Source organism: Camponotus vicinus, unplaced genomic scaffold (assembly GCF_025532165.1).
Source record: "Camponotus vicinus isolate PSW18456_S1 unplaced genomic scaffold, iyCamVici1.0 SCAF_5, whole genome shotgun sequence".
NCBI lineage: Eukaryota > Metazoa > Arthropoda > Insecta > Hymenoptera > Formicidae > Camponotus > Camponotus vicinus.
This window is the reverse complement of record NW_028141977.1, coordinates 13,568,448-13,584,921: the sequence shown is the minus strand read 5'-3', so window position 1 is coordinate 13,584,921 and position 16,474 is coordinate 13,568,448. Positions and strand designations below refer to the sequence as shown.

Here is a 16,474-nt window from a genome sequence, read left to right as displayed (position 1 = left end):
TTTTTTCGCTTTTCAAATATATGGCATGAGAAGAAGATCTCATATTATAATTATATATATTATATTTATATAAAATTTTTATATAAGATTTAACTTTTTTTACAAATTTTGTTATGAATTAAATGAGTAATCTTATTATATCAAATTATATTAAATATATAAAAAGATTTTCGAAACACATTTAACACATCGTACCTTTTTCAGAACCATTACCGCCGACGATTATTAATCCTTGTTTGCCATCGCCTTGCGGTCCCAATGCTGATTGTCGAGTCCAAGAGGATCATCCTATATGCACGTGCATCAGCGGTATGTTCGGAGCACCACCGAATTGCAGACCGGAGTGTGTGATCGATCAAGATTGCATTAGTTCTTTGGCTTGTATTCAGAAGAAATGTCTGGATCCGTGCGTTGGATCATGCGGTTTCAACACGAATTGTACGGTGCAGAATCATCGACCTATATGTCAATGTTACGAAGGCTACGAAGGTGATCCTTTCTCAGGCTGCGCCAAAGGTAAGAGATTTTAGCCATTTTCAAAGCCTGATGTTCGATTTATTTATTGTAATCTGCATGCTTTAAATGTCTTTTCGCTTTATAGCCGTTTTCCCAGCGCAATTGCCATGCGATCCTTCGCCGTGCGGTGCAAACGCCGTGTGTAAAGAGCGTAATGGCGTGGGCTCTTGTACCTGTTTGCCCGATTATACCGGTGATCCGTACGAGGGCTGTAGACCAGAATGCGTGCAGAACTCGGATTGCGCTCACACGAAGGCTTGCATTAACAACAAGTGCAAGGATCCCTGTATTGGAGCGTGTGGAATCAACGCGCAATGTCAAGTTTATAATCATCAGCCATCCTGTAGCTGCCTCTACGGTTACACCGGAGACCCGCTTACGTCTTGCCACGTACCAATAAGTATATTTACCTTTTTTGACATTTCTATTGTAATGAACAAGTGCTCGAGCTAGAGTTTCTTAAAAAAGAGTTAAAACATCAGACATATGCATCTACAAGTATATATACATCTATAAGTATATAAACATCTGATTTATTGCATTATTATATATATAGTATCTAATGAAACGCTAATAAAAAGTTATTACTCGGTACCTTAATTCTTAGTCTTTATAGAGTTATGAGAAACTCTAACTCGAATGACATATTTAATTATCTTATTAATGTGGTTTATTTCTTATAGAGCCTCCAGTATCAGGTGATATGTGTCAACCATCTCCCTGCGGACCATACAGCAACTGCCGTGTTATCGATAATCACGCAGTGTGCTCCTGCCAACCTAATTACATCGGTAGTCCACCATCCTGTCGACCAGAATGCGTAGTTAGCACAGATTGCAGCCCGAACGCGGCATGTATCAATCAGAGATGCAAGGATCCATGCCTAGGCACTTGCGGCGTAAATACAGATTGTCGAGTGATCAATCATAATCCAGTCTGTATTTGTACGATCGGTTATAGCGGTGATCCGTTCTTCGGATGCGTTAAAGAAGGTAAGTCCCAAGTTTATTTTAATCTTGCCTTAAGAATTTTATCTTCGATGTATTCCGAATGTCTAAAAGCTTTATACTATATGTTAAATCTGTTATAAAATATTATTTAGTGATATAAATTAGAAAAAATAAGAATTTAACTTTTATGTATTTTTCTATAATTTTTACATAATCATTTTGATCCATCGATATGCGATTGTAGTGGAAGTAACACCAGCACCAAGACCAAGCGGCAATCCTTGCATTCCCTCGCCGTGTGGACCGAATTCCCAGTGTCGGGTAATCGATGGTTTCCCGGCATGCTCGTGTTTGCCGAATTATGTGGGCCGAGCGCCAAATTGTCGCCCCGAGTGTGTCATAAATGAAGGGTGTCCCGGAAACCTGGCATGCCAGAACGAGCAATGCGTGGATCTGTGCCCAGGCTCATGCGGTGTAAACACATATTGCAATGTCGTAAAACACAATCCCGTCTGCATCTGTAACGAAGGTTACACTGGCAATCCATTCACAGAATGTACACCTATCATGGAAGGTATGTTTCTCTGGCACACACATATCTTGGATCACGTGAAATATTATATCTATATATCACAGCAATACACATGATATATAATCCATTCTTATTAATAATTATCTATTTATTTTAATACAATTCGTAATTAATTATTTACACGTAGCACCCATTACAACGGAACAACCACGTACACCCTGTAATCCATCACCATGTGGCGCTAACGCCGTGTGCAACGAACGGAACGGCGTCGGATCTTGCACGTGTTTACCGCAATATTTCGGCGATCCATATATTGCCTGCAGACCCGAATGCGTGACCAACACTGACTGCGATCGCAGCAAAGCTTGTCTGAATAACAAGTGCATTAATCCATGTATCGATACCTGCGGTCAGGATGCCACGTGTCGGGTGATCAATCACGCCCCGATGTGCTCCTGTCTACCGGGTTATACTGGCGATCCGGTAAACGGCTGTACCATCGTCGATATCGCGACACCGTTACCATCACCGATCGATCCATGCGATCCGTCACCATGCGGACCGAACAGCAATTGCCGAGTTCAAAACGGACATGCAGTATGCTTGTGTCAGCCAGGATTCTCCGGCGTCCCGCCGACCTGTCGACCGGGATGCATCGTTAGCTCCGAGTGTCCGCAGAACAAGGCGTGCATCCACAACAAGTGCGCGGATCCGTGTCCCGGTTCCTGCGGACAGAACACGAATTGTCTCACGGTGAATCATAATCCCATCTGCAGCTGCGCCAGCGGCTACTCTGGCGATCCCTTCGTACATTGTGCCAAGATCAGCACCATATCGCCGTTGCCAAAGGGAGAGGGAGATCCGTGCTCACCCAATCCATGCGGTTCCAACTCGCAATGCAAAGTAGTAGGCTTGTACCCGGCATGCTCCTGCTTGCAAAACTACATCGGTCGTCCCCCTAACTGCAGGCCAGAGTGCACCGATAATTCGGAATGCTTCAACACCGCGGCATGCATCAATCAGAGATGTAAGAATCCCTGTCCCGGCGCTTGCGGCGAGCTCGCTAGGTGCACAGTGCAAAATCACATTCCAATCTGTACCTGTCCGGAAGGATACGAAGGCGAGCCTAGCGTGCGCTGCGTTCTGGCGCTCCCGCCAGGTGAGTAGAAATTCGAATATCCGACAAAATAAATTGCTAGATAGGGGATTCGTTTATATACATATTATATTATATATTTTCGTGCATATTTATAGCGACAGACAGGCCTGTGTCGAATCCGTGCTCGCCGAATCCTTGCGGTCCTAATGCACAATGTCGTGAGAGAAACGGAGCGGGCGCTTGCGGATGTCCACCAGATCTGATCGGTGATCCTTACGACATTGTCAAAGGGTGCCATAGAGAATGCGAAACGAACAACGACTGCGCACCGCAATTGGCGTGTGTTGGCTTTAAATGCACGGATCCGTGTCCTAATACGTGTGGAACGTTGTCTATATGCAATGTACAAGCACATGTTCCTGTCTGCTTGTGCCCGCCAGGATATACCGGAGATCCATACTTCGCTTGCGAAATCGAGGAAATGACAAGTATGTTTTAAATATTATATTTATATTTATAATTATTAAAATAAATATTGCACTAATAAGATATGAATAATTATTATTAATCGTAAACAAAAATTCATATTAATAAACTATCAAAAATTGCAATAAATTATTTTCAAATAATTTATAGTTAATATGATTAAAAGTTTTATGAAAAATATACTATGTAATATCGTTAATTAATTTAGAAACATTGGAACCATGTTCTCCATCACCTTGTGGACCCAACAGTAAATGCCGAGTCGTTAATGGTCAAGCCGTATGCAGTTGTTTACCAGAGTATAGGGGCATTCCGCCATCGTGCAGGCCAGAATGCATCGTTAATGCTGAATGTCCACCACATCTCGCATGTGTAAATAAGAAATGCGCGGATCCTTGCCCCAATTCCTGTGGATTGAGAGCGCAATGTACTACGAAAAATCACAATCCGATTTGCACTTGCCCTGCCGGTTTCACAGGAGATCCTTTCACTTTGTGCTCACCACACGGTAAGCATTATATACTATATTCTATTTCGTATTCATGCATTAATATTAATTGAAATATTTTCTATAAGATTTGCTTCTACAAAAAATTTTTATCACATCAATCATGCGCGCAAATTAATCATATAAATTTTTTCTAAATATAAACACATATAATAATTGTTTTTCAGTTTCTACCGATTTCCCGATAACTGAACGGCCACCGTCATGCACCCCGTCGCCTTGCGGTCCAAATTCCTTATGCCAAATAATATCCGGCAATCCTGCGTGCTCCTGCTTGCCTAATTACATTGGCGTACCGCCACAATGTCGACCAGAATGCATTTTGAGCTCCGAGTGCAAAAGTCATCTCGCGTGCGTCAATCAAAGGTGTACGGAGCCATGCCCAGGCTCGTGCGGAATAAATGCTCAATGTCACGTGTTGAATCACTTGCCAGTTTGCACATGCATGGAAGGTTTTACCGGTGATCCATTTACGCAATGCAGCATTATTCCTCCAGGTAATAAATAAAGCGTAAAATAACGCATCATATTATATGAATATAAATATATTTAGTTTATGAAAAACTGATAGACAAATTACTCCTGAAGAAAAAAAAGTTAAGAATCTATAAAAAGCATCGCCGTACATTTTGCAACTGTGATATATAAATGATAAGATTTAAATTTTATAATTGTTAGAATAACGAAATAAATCTCTATATATTGTGGCGTTATAAAAATATTACTTGCTCTTGCACTACAAAATACACGATTGATCAATTTTTCTTTAATAATAAATGTCTTTATAGTTACAGAACCACCGCCGACAGATCCTTGCGCTCTATTTCCATGTGGTTCAAACGCTGTATGTGACAACGGTGAATGTAAATGCTTGCCTGAATACATCGGTAATCCTTATGAAGCGTGTCGTCCCGAATGTATTCTCAATTCCGAATGTCCTCGCGATAAAACTTGTCTGAAGAATAAGTGCAAAAATCCTTGTACCGGAATATGCGGTCAGAATGCGCGATGCGACGTCGTGAATCACATTCCTGTTTGCTCCTGCCCATCTGGATACGTAGGTGACCCATTCGTCAATTGTCGTGTTCAACCTACAGGTATATAATAACATTTTACAGTTGTTCCTTTTCTCTTGCTTTGTTATTGTTATTTTAATTTTGTTGTATCAATTTTCTCTATCGACATTTAAATTAAAATCGCTTTGAAATTAATTTTTATCTTACGGATGTTGCAGTACCAGAATCTCGAAAAGATCCTTGCACACCTTCGCCTTGCGGACCGAACAGTCAATGCCGTAATATTGAAGATCACGCTGTGTGCTCTTGTCTCCGGGGTTACCTCGGCTCTCCGCCATCTTGTAGACCAGAATGTGTCGTTAGTTCTGAATGTCCACCAACGCGAGCTTGCGTGAATAAAAAGTGCACAGATCCGTGTCTGGCTTCCTGCGGTTTGAACGCAAGATGCGAAGTAATCAATCATTCGCCGATATGCAGCTGTCTGCCTACGCAGACGGGAGATCCATTCAAGAGTTGTTACGACATTCCAAGTAAGAATCAATATTTTTCTACAAGATAATATAAAAAAATATTATAATATTAATATAATATAATTAATATATAATTAATTATATTAATATAATATTGATATAATAATTTTATAATATCAATAAAATTTTATTTTTGTAATACATCGAGATAATAAGATATAATTTTAATGATCTTCAAAAATGACAAGAATTTATTTCTTCAATCATTATGTAAGAGTTGTGCTTATAATAATTTTTGATGTAGTGCAAATTAAAAGGATAGATACAAACTGTATTGATATTTTAGTTCCTCCGGAACCTAAGGATCAGGGCGATCCTTGTATTCCTTCACCGTGCGGACCAAACGCAGTCTGTCAGAATGCAAATGGTCAACCGTCGTGTTCGTGTCTGCCTACGTACATCGGCATTCCGCCATCATGTCGGCCGGAGTGTCTGATCAATCCTGACTGCCCGCCGGAAAAGTCTTGTATAAATATGAAATGTAAAGATCCCTGCCCAGGATCCTGCGGAGACAACGCTGAGTGTAAAGTAGTAAATCATGCAGTAACCTGTTCGTGTAAGATTGGCTATACCGGCAATCCGTTCGTGCAATGCGTGCTAGAAGGTACGTTTACTCTGATTCTTATCTCAATTAAAAAAGCAAGCACTTTTTAAACATCTTTTAACAATACTTCATAAATTGATATTTTTTTCTACATAAATTATTCTAATATTGTTATTTTATTTTGCAACATGTCATCAACGCGAAACATTGTTTATGCATTAGAATCCTTGCATTATTAGTTAGTTAATTGCTTGGCGATTTTCTCATTTCTTAGAGGAAACGATGAATCCGTGCGAGCCTTCGCCGTGTGGAGCCAACGCGATCTGTCAGCAACGAGATAACGCGGGCGCTTGCATATGCATCGATGATTATTACGGAAATCCTTACGAGGGCTGTCAACCAGAATGTGTCCTGAGCGCGGATTGTCCCACAAACAAGGCTTGCATTCGCAACAAGTGTAAGGATCCTTGTCCAGGTGTGTGCGGCGTACGGGCACAGTGTTCCGTCATCAATCACATTCCTACGTGTACTTGCGAGCCTGGATATATCGGGGATCCGTTTACGATTTGCACTCTTCAACCGGAAGTCGATACGGAGCCAACCGTTAGGGATCCATGCTCACCGACACCCTGTGGGCCGAACAGCTTGTGCCGTGCTGTAAACAATCAAGCCGTGTGCACGTGTCAAGAATCTTTCATAGGCGTTCCGCCGAACTGCAAGCCGGAATGCGTCGTCAATTCTGAGTGTCCGCAGAACAGAGCGTGCTACAAGTATAAGTGCACAGATCCGTGTCCTAATACTTGTGGAATCGAGGCCACCTGTCGTGTCATTAATCACAATCCGCTCTGCAGCTGTCCGCAGGGAAAGACGGGCGATCCTTTCTCCAGATGTTTCCCCGAACCTGGTAATTATCGATAATTCTAATTAACAATCATGTAATAATCATTACTGTTTTCGCGTATTTTTATAGACATTTAGAATTTATTATTTATTTAATGCTATTTTTACACAGTTGTGCCGCTTCCACCGATGGATCCTTGTTTCCCCAGTCCATGCGGACTTTATGCGGAATGTAAAGTTGTCAATAGTCAAGCTGCGTGCACCTGCTTGGAAAATTATATAGGAATACCACCCAATTGCCGCGCGGAATGCGTAGTTAATACAGATTGTCCGTCAGATCAAGCTTGTATCTCGAAAAAATGTCGCGATCCTTGCGTCGGCTCCTGCGGTCAAAATGCAGATTGTCGAGTTCAGAATCATATACCGGTTTGCTTGTGTCAACCTGGCTATTCTGGCGATCCCTTCACTTTGTGTACAGTAATTAAAGGTATGTATTTTCACGTTATATGAATTTTTAAAAATAATATTCCATATGTTTTATTAAAGATAATTAATTTTCTCATAAAATATAAAATAACTTATACATAAATAATAACTTGTACAGAAATACATACATTATACATACGTTATATGATTTTTCTTTATCGATATAAACACAAAGAATTATTGTAGAACAACCAAAAGTTCCTCAAGATTTGTGCAATCCTTCACCTTGTGGACCTAATGCGGCGTGCAACGAAGGCGTATGCACCTGTTTGCCCAATTATTTCGGAGATGCGTATTCTTATTGTCGACCGGAATGCACAATGAATTCTGATTGTCCTCGCATCAAAACATGCATCAATCAAAACTGCGTGGATCCTTGTCCAAACACATGCGGTCGTGACGCACGTTGCGACGTTGTTAATCATGTTCCAATGTGCAGTTGTCCACCTGGTTACACTGGAGATCCGTTCCGCTTATGCCAGCCACATATACCGGATGGTAAGTTTACAAATATATATTTTTAAGTTTTATTTATTTTTTATTTATTCATTTTTTCAAATTATATTTAAAACGTGGAAATAAGATTCGTATCAAATTCTATTTTTTCATCTTTCAAATCGATCATTGTTGCTCGTGATAAACATTGGTTATATATATTTACAGATATCATTAAACAGCCTTGCACACCTTCGCCTTGTGGGCCAAACAGCATCTGCAAAGTTGTAAATGATCATGCTGTGTGTTCTTGTCAACCTGGTTTAATTGGTAGTCCACCCGCTTGCAAACCAGAATGCATTGTCAGCGGTGACTGTTCATTGACACAGGCGTGTCTGAATAATAAATGTCAAGATCCGTGCCCAGGCACATGCGGACAGAATACAAATTGTCAAGTGGTTAATCATAATCCAATATGCAGTTGCTCCGAATCTTACACAGGCGATCCTTTCACCATATGTTATCCGCAACCGAGTAAGTAATTTAAATTTTTTTTTCTCACAAACTTAATAAATTTTACATCTTGTTGAGAATTACACTTTTTATTGAAAAATAAAAGAGTAAATAATACTGCACATAGATTGTACATGTAGAATGGCTGACATATTCTAATTAGTAAATTTACTGTTATTATTACTATTTTTTATTAAGAAACTTTATATTTTTAATTAATGTTAGCGATGCAAATTATATTAAAAAAGAATCTATATTTTTATTGTTTGTGTGAGAATCAGTTTTGATTTTTTAACATATATAATATAAACAATATAGATAATTATTCTTTTGAATAATCAAATAAATATTAATATAATAAATAAATATATAATAAATATTAATAAAAATAAAATTTTGGCCGTACTAAATGCAAAATGTTTTTTCATTTAAATATTTATTCGCTTGCAGAAACACCACCTGTATCGATGAACCCATGTCTACCATCGCCCTGCGGTCCAAATGCAGAGTGTCAAGTGAGGGGTGAGAGTCCCGCGTGCTCTTGTATCGAAAATTACGTCGGTTTGCCACCGAACTGCAGACCGGAGTGCACTATCAATCCCGAGTGTCCGCCGCAATTGGCGTGTTTGCAACAAAAATGTCGCGATCCGTGTGTCAGTCTGTGCGGTCTGAACGCTCAGTGTTCGGTTGTGAATCACCATGCGGTTTGTGCGTGCATCGCCGGATACACCGGGAATCCATTCAGCTCATGCGAACGAGTACCCGAGGGTGAGTACGCGCCGCTGTATCTTTTATTCTTGTTTACAATCCTTCCTGCAAATATCGCCGTTTGCATGCGGGCGAAACAGGTAAGTGCTTCTGCTCCTAATGTGACTAATGGTAATAAAAAGTCAAGACGGTAATTCTGAGTTTTCTGTCAACCAAGTTACTCAATGTTTTTTATCGACAGTTGAAGATGTTGCATTTTGTTAAATTATTCAGAGATTTTTTGATATTATGAAAGTATGATTTCCAAAATATTTTGAAGAATACTTGATGAACATTAGAGAAAACTAAAAATTTTTAACATAAATACTACACCGTCCTGTCTCATTATTGTTATTAGACACTTACATTTACATAATTCTAGAAGCGCATTAGATCGAAACGTGTCTTAGAATTATTGTATAACATCTATGCGTACAATTATTTTATTGTATAAGATCTATAGCGTAGCGATACAATCCTAAGGAGATTACTTAACAAGAAGATGAAACTAAGTCATGTGTGAGGTGGTGGGGCCTATAGACATTAGGCTCTTAATTGCACTCATCCTTAATTAAAAGTCAATAACATATAATAGAATACATGTATCCCGAGTCCCTGCGATTAATAGAAAAAATAATGCGGCACGCACTCATCCCCATGCCTGAGCGTACTGACCCAAAACCTAATGTAGGACAATAATAACGATAAACAATTATGAAAAATGGTGGCGGGGCCTGTATATTTATATGGGCTCGTGACTGCACTGATATAACTGCGAATATCATATAATCCTTGCGATAATTATTGAAATATTTACTGCACTCACACTGGCCTGTGCCAAAGCGAATTAAAAACCCACTCATATATACGAGCACTTTGACCCTTGACATATGCTGTGAATCTCCCAAGAATCATGCTGCACATATCATTTTTGAAAAAAATAAAAAAAACGCTGTTATATGGAACACAAAAAAATAATTTAACAAACTCGAAAAAGAGCACCGCCTATTATAGTGTAGAGCCCAAAGATAGCTATCCCGTCCCTGAAGAAATAATACAATAAGTTGCCACAGACTCTAACGTAGTTTTATAAACAACTATTTTGTCCCGCACCTTGTAATTAACTCGATTAATTGATGCGATAAAAATCGAACACGATGCTGATGAAATACGTTGCATACTAAAACCGATAGATATAAAATATTTGTCGGCGATGATAACTCACATTAAAACCACGCAAAGCTATATTACATCGCACTATCATACGAAGCTTATTGCTTATTAGCAATTCGACTTAATCAAACGTGAGAATGAAAGCGAGACAAAGAGAGAGAAAAGACGAAACCCAAAGAAACCTTTACCCCAACACCAGCTTTGAAATAGAATGCTTTACCTGTCTTTTTTACGTTTAAGTGAAATTTCTTCTCTTTCTCTATCAGATACGCCCCTAGATATTAGAAAACCATGCGAGCCTTCTCCTTGCGGTCTCAATGCCGTCTGTCGCGAAAACAACGGCGTTGGCTCGTGCACCTGTCTACCAGATTATCTAGGTGATCCCTATGAAGAATGCAGACCCGAATGCACACAAAATTCTGACTGTCTGACAAGAATGGCGTGTGTAAGTTTGAAATGCAGAGATCCTTGCCCAGGAACTTGCGGGATAAATGCCCAATGCCAATCAGTTAATCACCTGCCAATCTGTACTTGCATCCCCGGCTATACTGGCAATCCGTTTACGCACTGTTCCCAAATAATTGAAGACAGTAAGCTATATACCAGATATTTTATTGTGAAAGTTTTGTTCCAAATAATAGCCATAGAATGTTTGTGCATAATTTAAAATTATATTAAAATATTTAAAATTAGTTTCAAATTTTAATTAAAAGAAATTTTTTATCTATATTGTTTTATCTATATTTGTATCTATATTGTTTTGCTATAATTATTTCTTATGTAAATTAAGAAATAATTTTAAATATATTTATTATTACTATATATTGAGAGATAAAGATGTATTTAATTAAGAGATAATTGAGAGATAAAGATATATTTAATTAATTATTATATTTAGGGATATTTTAAATAATAATGTTTATCATAGTTTTTAATATAAATCAGAATTTGTGTAATTATTGAAGAGCATTAATTTTTTTTTTATTCATAGTTGATCTCTGATTCATATTAAACGTTATAGTAAACATTAATAAAATATCTCTAAATATAATTATTTTAAAGTCACATTTTACATTAATGAAATATTGATATCTAAAATAATATGATATAGAAATAATGATACAGAAAATAATTTGTGTGTGTACACTTTTGTCCATGCAGTCTTGCCAGAAACAAATCCGTGCAGCCCATCTCCCTGTGGACCAAATAGTAAGTGTCGAGATGTAAACGGCCTTGCCGTTTGTTCCTGTCTCTTGAATTTTATCGGCAGTCCCCCCAACTGCCGTGCTGAATGCGTGGTAAACAGCCAATGCTCTTCGGATCTTGCTTGCGTCAATCAGAAATGTACATCGCCCTGCCCGGACCCATGTGGAATAAGCACCCAGTGCAAAGTGATCAATCATAGTCCCATCTGCATCTGCAATCCCGGTTATACCGGGGATCCTTTTATAAGATGTTTCCCCGCCCCACGTAAGAACTTTGTTTCTTTCATCAGCTTCACTCATTCATACCATGAACCATGGTCATTCCTAATCTTTCACCAGCACTTAACTCAATCATGGCTTCATTTCAAAAGTGATTGACTAAGACCGTTATTTTCTGAGCTCAATTTGACATCATCGTAATATTATATCAATTATTGCAATATTACCATGTGCAATATACTCGTGTAATATAAAATAATATATTGCACGATGTAGTTATCATTAATCATAATTTTTTCATGAACGCAATTAATTTATCGCTCAGATTAAGATCTTTGAAAAACAAACGGCATATAGTTTGTTACGCCGCTATTATTATTGAATTTCAGAGCCGTTAGATTTTCCTGTAGCCCCTAAAGATCCGTGCTTGCCGTCTCCATGCGGTATGTACGCGGAATGCAGGAATATCGATGGTACAGCATCGTGCTCCTGTTTGCCGATCTACAGGGGATCACCACCGAACTGTCGCCCCGAATGTCGCGTGAATTCCGAATGCCCGATGAATCTTGCCTGCAACAATGAGAAATGCAGGGATCCCTGCTTAGGCTCTTGCGGAATCACTTCCTTATGTACAGTCTATAATCATGTACCCGTCTGTACCTGTCCCGAAGGATACACTGGTGATCCGTTCAGTAATTGTTATCCCAGACCAGTTACAAGTAAGAAGCTTTTTATATTCATAATTACGAAAGAATTGCCTTGAAGGAAAGTCCCGCGAATTATAATTTCTCAAAATCTCTCGTATATATAAATTTGACTTTGGACGTTAAATTATGTGAAAGTTTAATTTAGTTTTTTATTTTCTGTCTTTTGATTAAAAAACTTTTCTGCAATTATTATTTGAGACTGGAAGTTCTCTCAAATATTAACAATGATAATATTTTAGATATTATTCGGAAACACTTTTTAAAATTTTTTAGACATTTTATTTTATTTTATTTTGTTATATGAAGTCGATATTTCAAACAGAAATATGATATCCGAAATTATACGGAGAAACATTAACGCGCCATGATTTCGTTTCGATATATTATTTAGTTCCAAATTTTATTTCCTTTTATAGCACCATCGGTAATTATCGATCCTTGCGATTTGAATCCTTGTGGTCCAAATGCACGATGCAACAATGGCATTTGCACGTGTTTGCCCGAGTACCAGGGTGATCCTTATGTAGGTTGTCGTCCCGAGTGTGTCACGAACACCGATTGCGCCCTCGACCGTGCATGCATTCGCAACAAATGCATGGATCCCTGTCCGAATACATGTGGTCAAAATGCATTATGCTCCGTGTACAATCATGTACCTATGTGCACCTGTCCAGCCGGAATGGCTGGCAATGCCTTTGTTCAATGTTCTCTCGCAGGTATAAATATTAATCAATTAACGACCAATCTAGAATTTCTAAAATTCCCACAAGAAACATTTATTATTGATAATAATCGATATATTCAAAATCCTTTAGATAATATTACTATAGTAAAGTAGAAATGTTTCTATCTCCGTTATTATTTACAATTTACCAATCACATTGCTATTCTATTATTATTATTATTGTATTTTGCTTGCGTTACATCTTTGGAAGCTGAATGAAAAAGATTATCATCATGTCGAATATAGATATTCCAAAGGGAAATCCTTGCTCACCCTCGCCTTGCGGACCCAACAGTATTTGCCGAGAAAACAACGGGCAACCAGTATGCTCGTGTGTTGCCGGATTCCTTGGCATACCGCCAGCATGTAGACCAGAATGCACTGTCAGTTCCGAATGTCTTCTGACAGAAGCTTGCAGTAATCAAAAGTGCATAAATCCTTGCCTCGGTGCATGTGGAATCCAAGCTACGTGTCAAGTGATCAACCACAATCCTATCTGTAGTTGTGGAGAACTCACTGGAGATCCATTTATTCGATGCTTTCCACGACGTAAGAATCTAAACTTCTTGAAGGAATCACAAAATCTTAGTGAAAATATAATTGTTGATGTCTTAACAATTCCAATGCGAATAAATAGTATATGTAAATTAAAAAAAAAGTATTTTACTTATATTTTGAATTTTATAATGCAATGTGTTTCTGCAATAAGTTGATTAAAAACAAAATTGATTTTATTAAATATTCGATTGGGATTTAAAAGAACATTTTTATTTAAAATTTTTTTTTCATACTTACTAATATCTTTACTCGTGTACATTTTGATCGAAACATTCATTATGTCGTTTATTTAGCTTCAAGTTTACGATAGCAATTTTCCTTTTTCTATTAGCACCTGAACCTGTTCAACAAACAAACCCTTGTGTGCCATCTCCTTGTGGAGCGAATGCCGAATGTCGTGTGGCAGGCGATACTTCCACATGCTCTTGTCTACCTGAATTCTTAGGTTCACCACCTTATTGTAAACCAGAATGCATTAGCAACAGTGAATGTCCCTCACATTTGGCATGTATAAATAAGAAATGTAAAGATCCTTGCGAGAATTCATGTGGAACCAATGCTGAATGTCGTGTGGTGAGTCACACACCCATGTGTGTTTGCCCTAGCGACTTCACCGGAGATCCATTTACCCAGTGTACAATAAAGCCACGTAAGCATCAACTTTAAAATTCTAATCTTTCCGAAAATAAAAAATGACTAAAAAATAAAAAATAAAGATACTTAAATTCAAGCAAAAGATAGATAATTTAATTAATTAATAAAAAACAGAGTATTGAGGCTTTCAAATATGTTGTAAATTTACTTTCTCTAATTTTTGTCGAAAAATTATCGAAATTAGAGATTGATTTTACTCAAAATATTTCTTTACATTTTTATACAATTTTCAGCCACAACTTTTGCATTATCGCCTTGTAAACCATCACCTTGTGGCTTTAATGCCATTTGTAAGGAACAATATGGTGTTGGATCCTGTTCTTGCTTACCAGATTATGTCGGCAATCCTTACGACGGATGTCGACCGGAATGCGTTGTTGATACAGATTGCATATCCACTCTTGCTTGTATACAATCGAAATGCAAGGATCCATGTCCTGGCGTTTGTGGACAATTTGCCGAGTGTCAAGTTATCAATCATCAGCCCTCTTGCACATGTATTGCCGGTTATAGCGGCAATCCCTTCCAATATTGCAATATAATTCGCGATATTGGTAAGAATATTTTTATAAATATTAATATTTTTGACAAATTTCATTTATTTTAATTCTTTTATATTTTATATCCAGTTAAAATTTTTCATTCCGTACACATTGCTTGAATAGCAAAGTTTATATAATATATTTTTTTGTTGATATAATTATTTAATTACTATTTGTTTTTGTAAATCTAATTCGTTAAAACTGAAGTATTTGATATATATGTACAAAATTAGATTCCATCAAATGAATATTATTTTACAATCTTTTCTAATGCAATCCAAAAATTTTGGAAGACACATGTATCTATTTATTATATTTTAGTTGATACTCCGAGAGATGTTTGCAATCCATCGCCTTGCGGGCCCAATAGCCAATGTCGTGTTAATAACAATCAAGCAGTCTGTTCTTGCCTTCCGATTTTCATCGGTAGTCCACCCGCGTGTCGTCCTGAATGCGTGACAAGTTCGGATTGCTCGCTCGTACTTGCTTGCATGAATCAGAAATGCCAAGATCCCTGCCCTAATTCTTGCGGTCAACATTCAAATTGTAGGGTCATAAAACATAATCCAATTTGCTCTTGCAAGAATGGTTATACCGGAGATCCATTTACTGTTTGCTTCCAAACACCTGGTATGAATTTTAATTTTTATCTAATATTGTTTTTTATCAATATAATCCGATTTTATTTTTTCTAAATAATCATGCTCGAATCTTGAACATTCATTTTGAAAATACTGTGCGAAAATTATTTATGTATAATTATTTAATTAAATTTTTTCAAATTTACAAAGGCATGATATTTGTTAATGATAAATCAAATTTCTGACATGATAAAAAGTAATTTCTTTTTATCAGAAATTTGATTTATCACTGACAAATATCATGCATTTGTAGATTTGAAAAAAATTAATTAAATAATTATACATAAATAATTTTCGCACAGTATTTTCAAGATAGATGTTATATCAAGATTTGAAAAAATTAATTAGAGATATCAAAGATATAATAAAATATACACAATTAATTTAAATTTTAAAACTACTCCAAAATCTAAAAATTAATTAAATAATATATTTATTAAATAACGTAATTGCAGTGAATCCGCCTATTGTAAATGACGTTGTGAGAGATCCATGCATACCGTCGCCTTGCGGTGCATTTTCTGAATGTCGCGATATAGGAGGGGTGCCATCGTGTTCTTGTTTGCCAACGTATAGAGGCAGTCCTCCAAATTGTAAACCAGAATGCACGATCAATGCCGAATGTCCGGCTAATATGGTTTGCATGCGACAAAAATGTAGGGATCCCTGTCCAGGTTTATGCGGCATAATGGCTGAATGTAGCGTCGTGGATCATGTGCCGATTTGTTCATGCTTACCCGATTATACCGGCGATCCTTTCGTCCAGTGTTCCATAAATTCATGTAAGATTCTCTATTTGCAAGTATATAATTTTAATTTTTTTATAGATATGATAACACACTTGAT

At 37.5% G+C, this 16,474-nt stretch overlaps 1 protein-coding gene across 1 annotated transcript in view; it reads left to right on the top strand.

Moving 5' to 3' along the window:
- Dpy (fibrillin-like protein dumpy) overlaps nucleotides 1-16,474 on the top strand; it is a 103,370-nt gene that overhangs the window by 56,542 nt on the left and 30,354 nt on the right. The window contains exons 49-73 of the mRNA XM_083100332.1: nucleotides 205-516; nucleotides 602-916; nucleotides 1,200-1,508; nucleotides 1,711-2,040; nucleotides 2,186-3,160; nucleotides 3,256-3,588; nucleotides 3,795-4,094; nucleotides 4,262-4,591; nucleotides 4,883-5,191; nucleotides 5,329-5,640; nucleotides 5,927-6,244; nucleotides 6,459-7,088; nucleotides 7,197-7,511; nucleotides 7,697-8,008; nucleotides 8,174-8,479; nucleotides 8,909-9,226; nucleotides 10,645-10,968; nucleotides 11,540-11,848; nucleotides 12,192-12,521; nucleotides 12,926-13,225; nucleotides 13,480-13,782; nucleotides 14,123-14,440; nucleotides 14,679-14,999; nucleotides 15,309-15,617; nucleotides 16,084-16,410. Coding sequence (XP_082956458.1) covers nucleotides 205-516; nucleotides 602-916; nucleotides 1,200-1,508; nucleotides 1,711-2,040; nucleotides 2,186-3,160; nucleotides 3,256-3,588; nucleotides 3,795-4,094; nucleotides 4,262-4,591; nucleotides 4,883-5,191; nucleotides 5,329-5,640; nucleotides 5,927-6,244; nucleotides 6,459-7,088; nucleotides 7,197-7,511; nucleotides 7,697-8,008; nucleotides 8,174-8,479; nucleotides 8,909-9,226; nucleotides 10,645-10,968; nucleotides 11,540-11,848; nucleotides 12,192-12,521; nucleotides 12,926-13,225; nucleotides 13,480-13,782; nucleotides 14,123-14,440; nucleotides 14,679-14,999; nucleotides 15,309-15,617; nucleotides 16,084-16,410 — 8,865 coding nt within the window. The remainder of the gene's footprint in view (nucleotides 1-204; nucleotides 517-601; nucleotides 917-1,199; nucleotides 1,509-1,710; nucleotides 2,041-2,185; nucleotides 3,161-3,255; nucleotides 3,589-3,794; nucleotides 4,095-4,261; nucleotides 4,592-4,882; nucleotides 5,192-5,328; nucleotides 5,641-5,926; nucleotides 6,245-6,458; nucleotides 7,089-7,196; nucleotides 7,512-7,696; nucleotides 8,009-8,173; nucleotides 8,480-8,908; nucleotides 9,227-10,644; nucleotides 10,969-11,539; nucleotides 11,849-12,191; nucleotides 12,522-12,925; nucleotides 13,226-13,479; nucleotides 13,783-14,122; nucleotides 14,441-14,678; nucleotides 15,000-15,308; nucleotides 15,618-16,083; nucleotides 16,411-16,474) is intronic.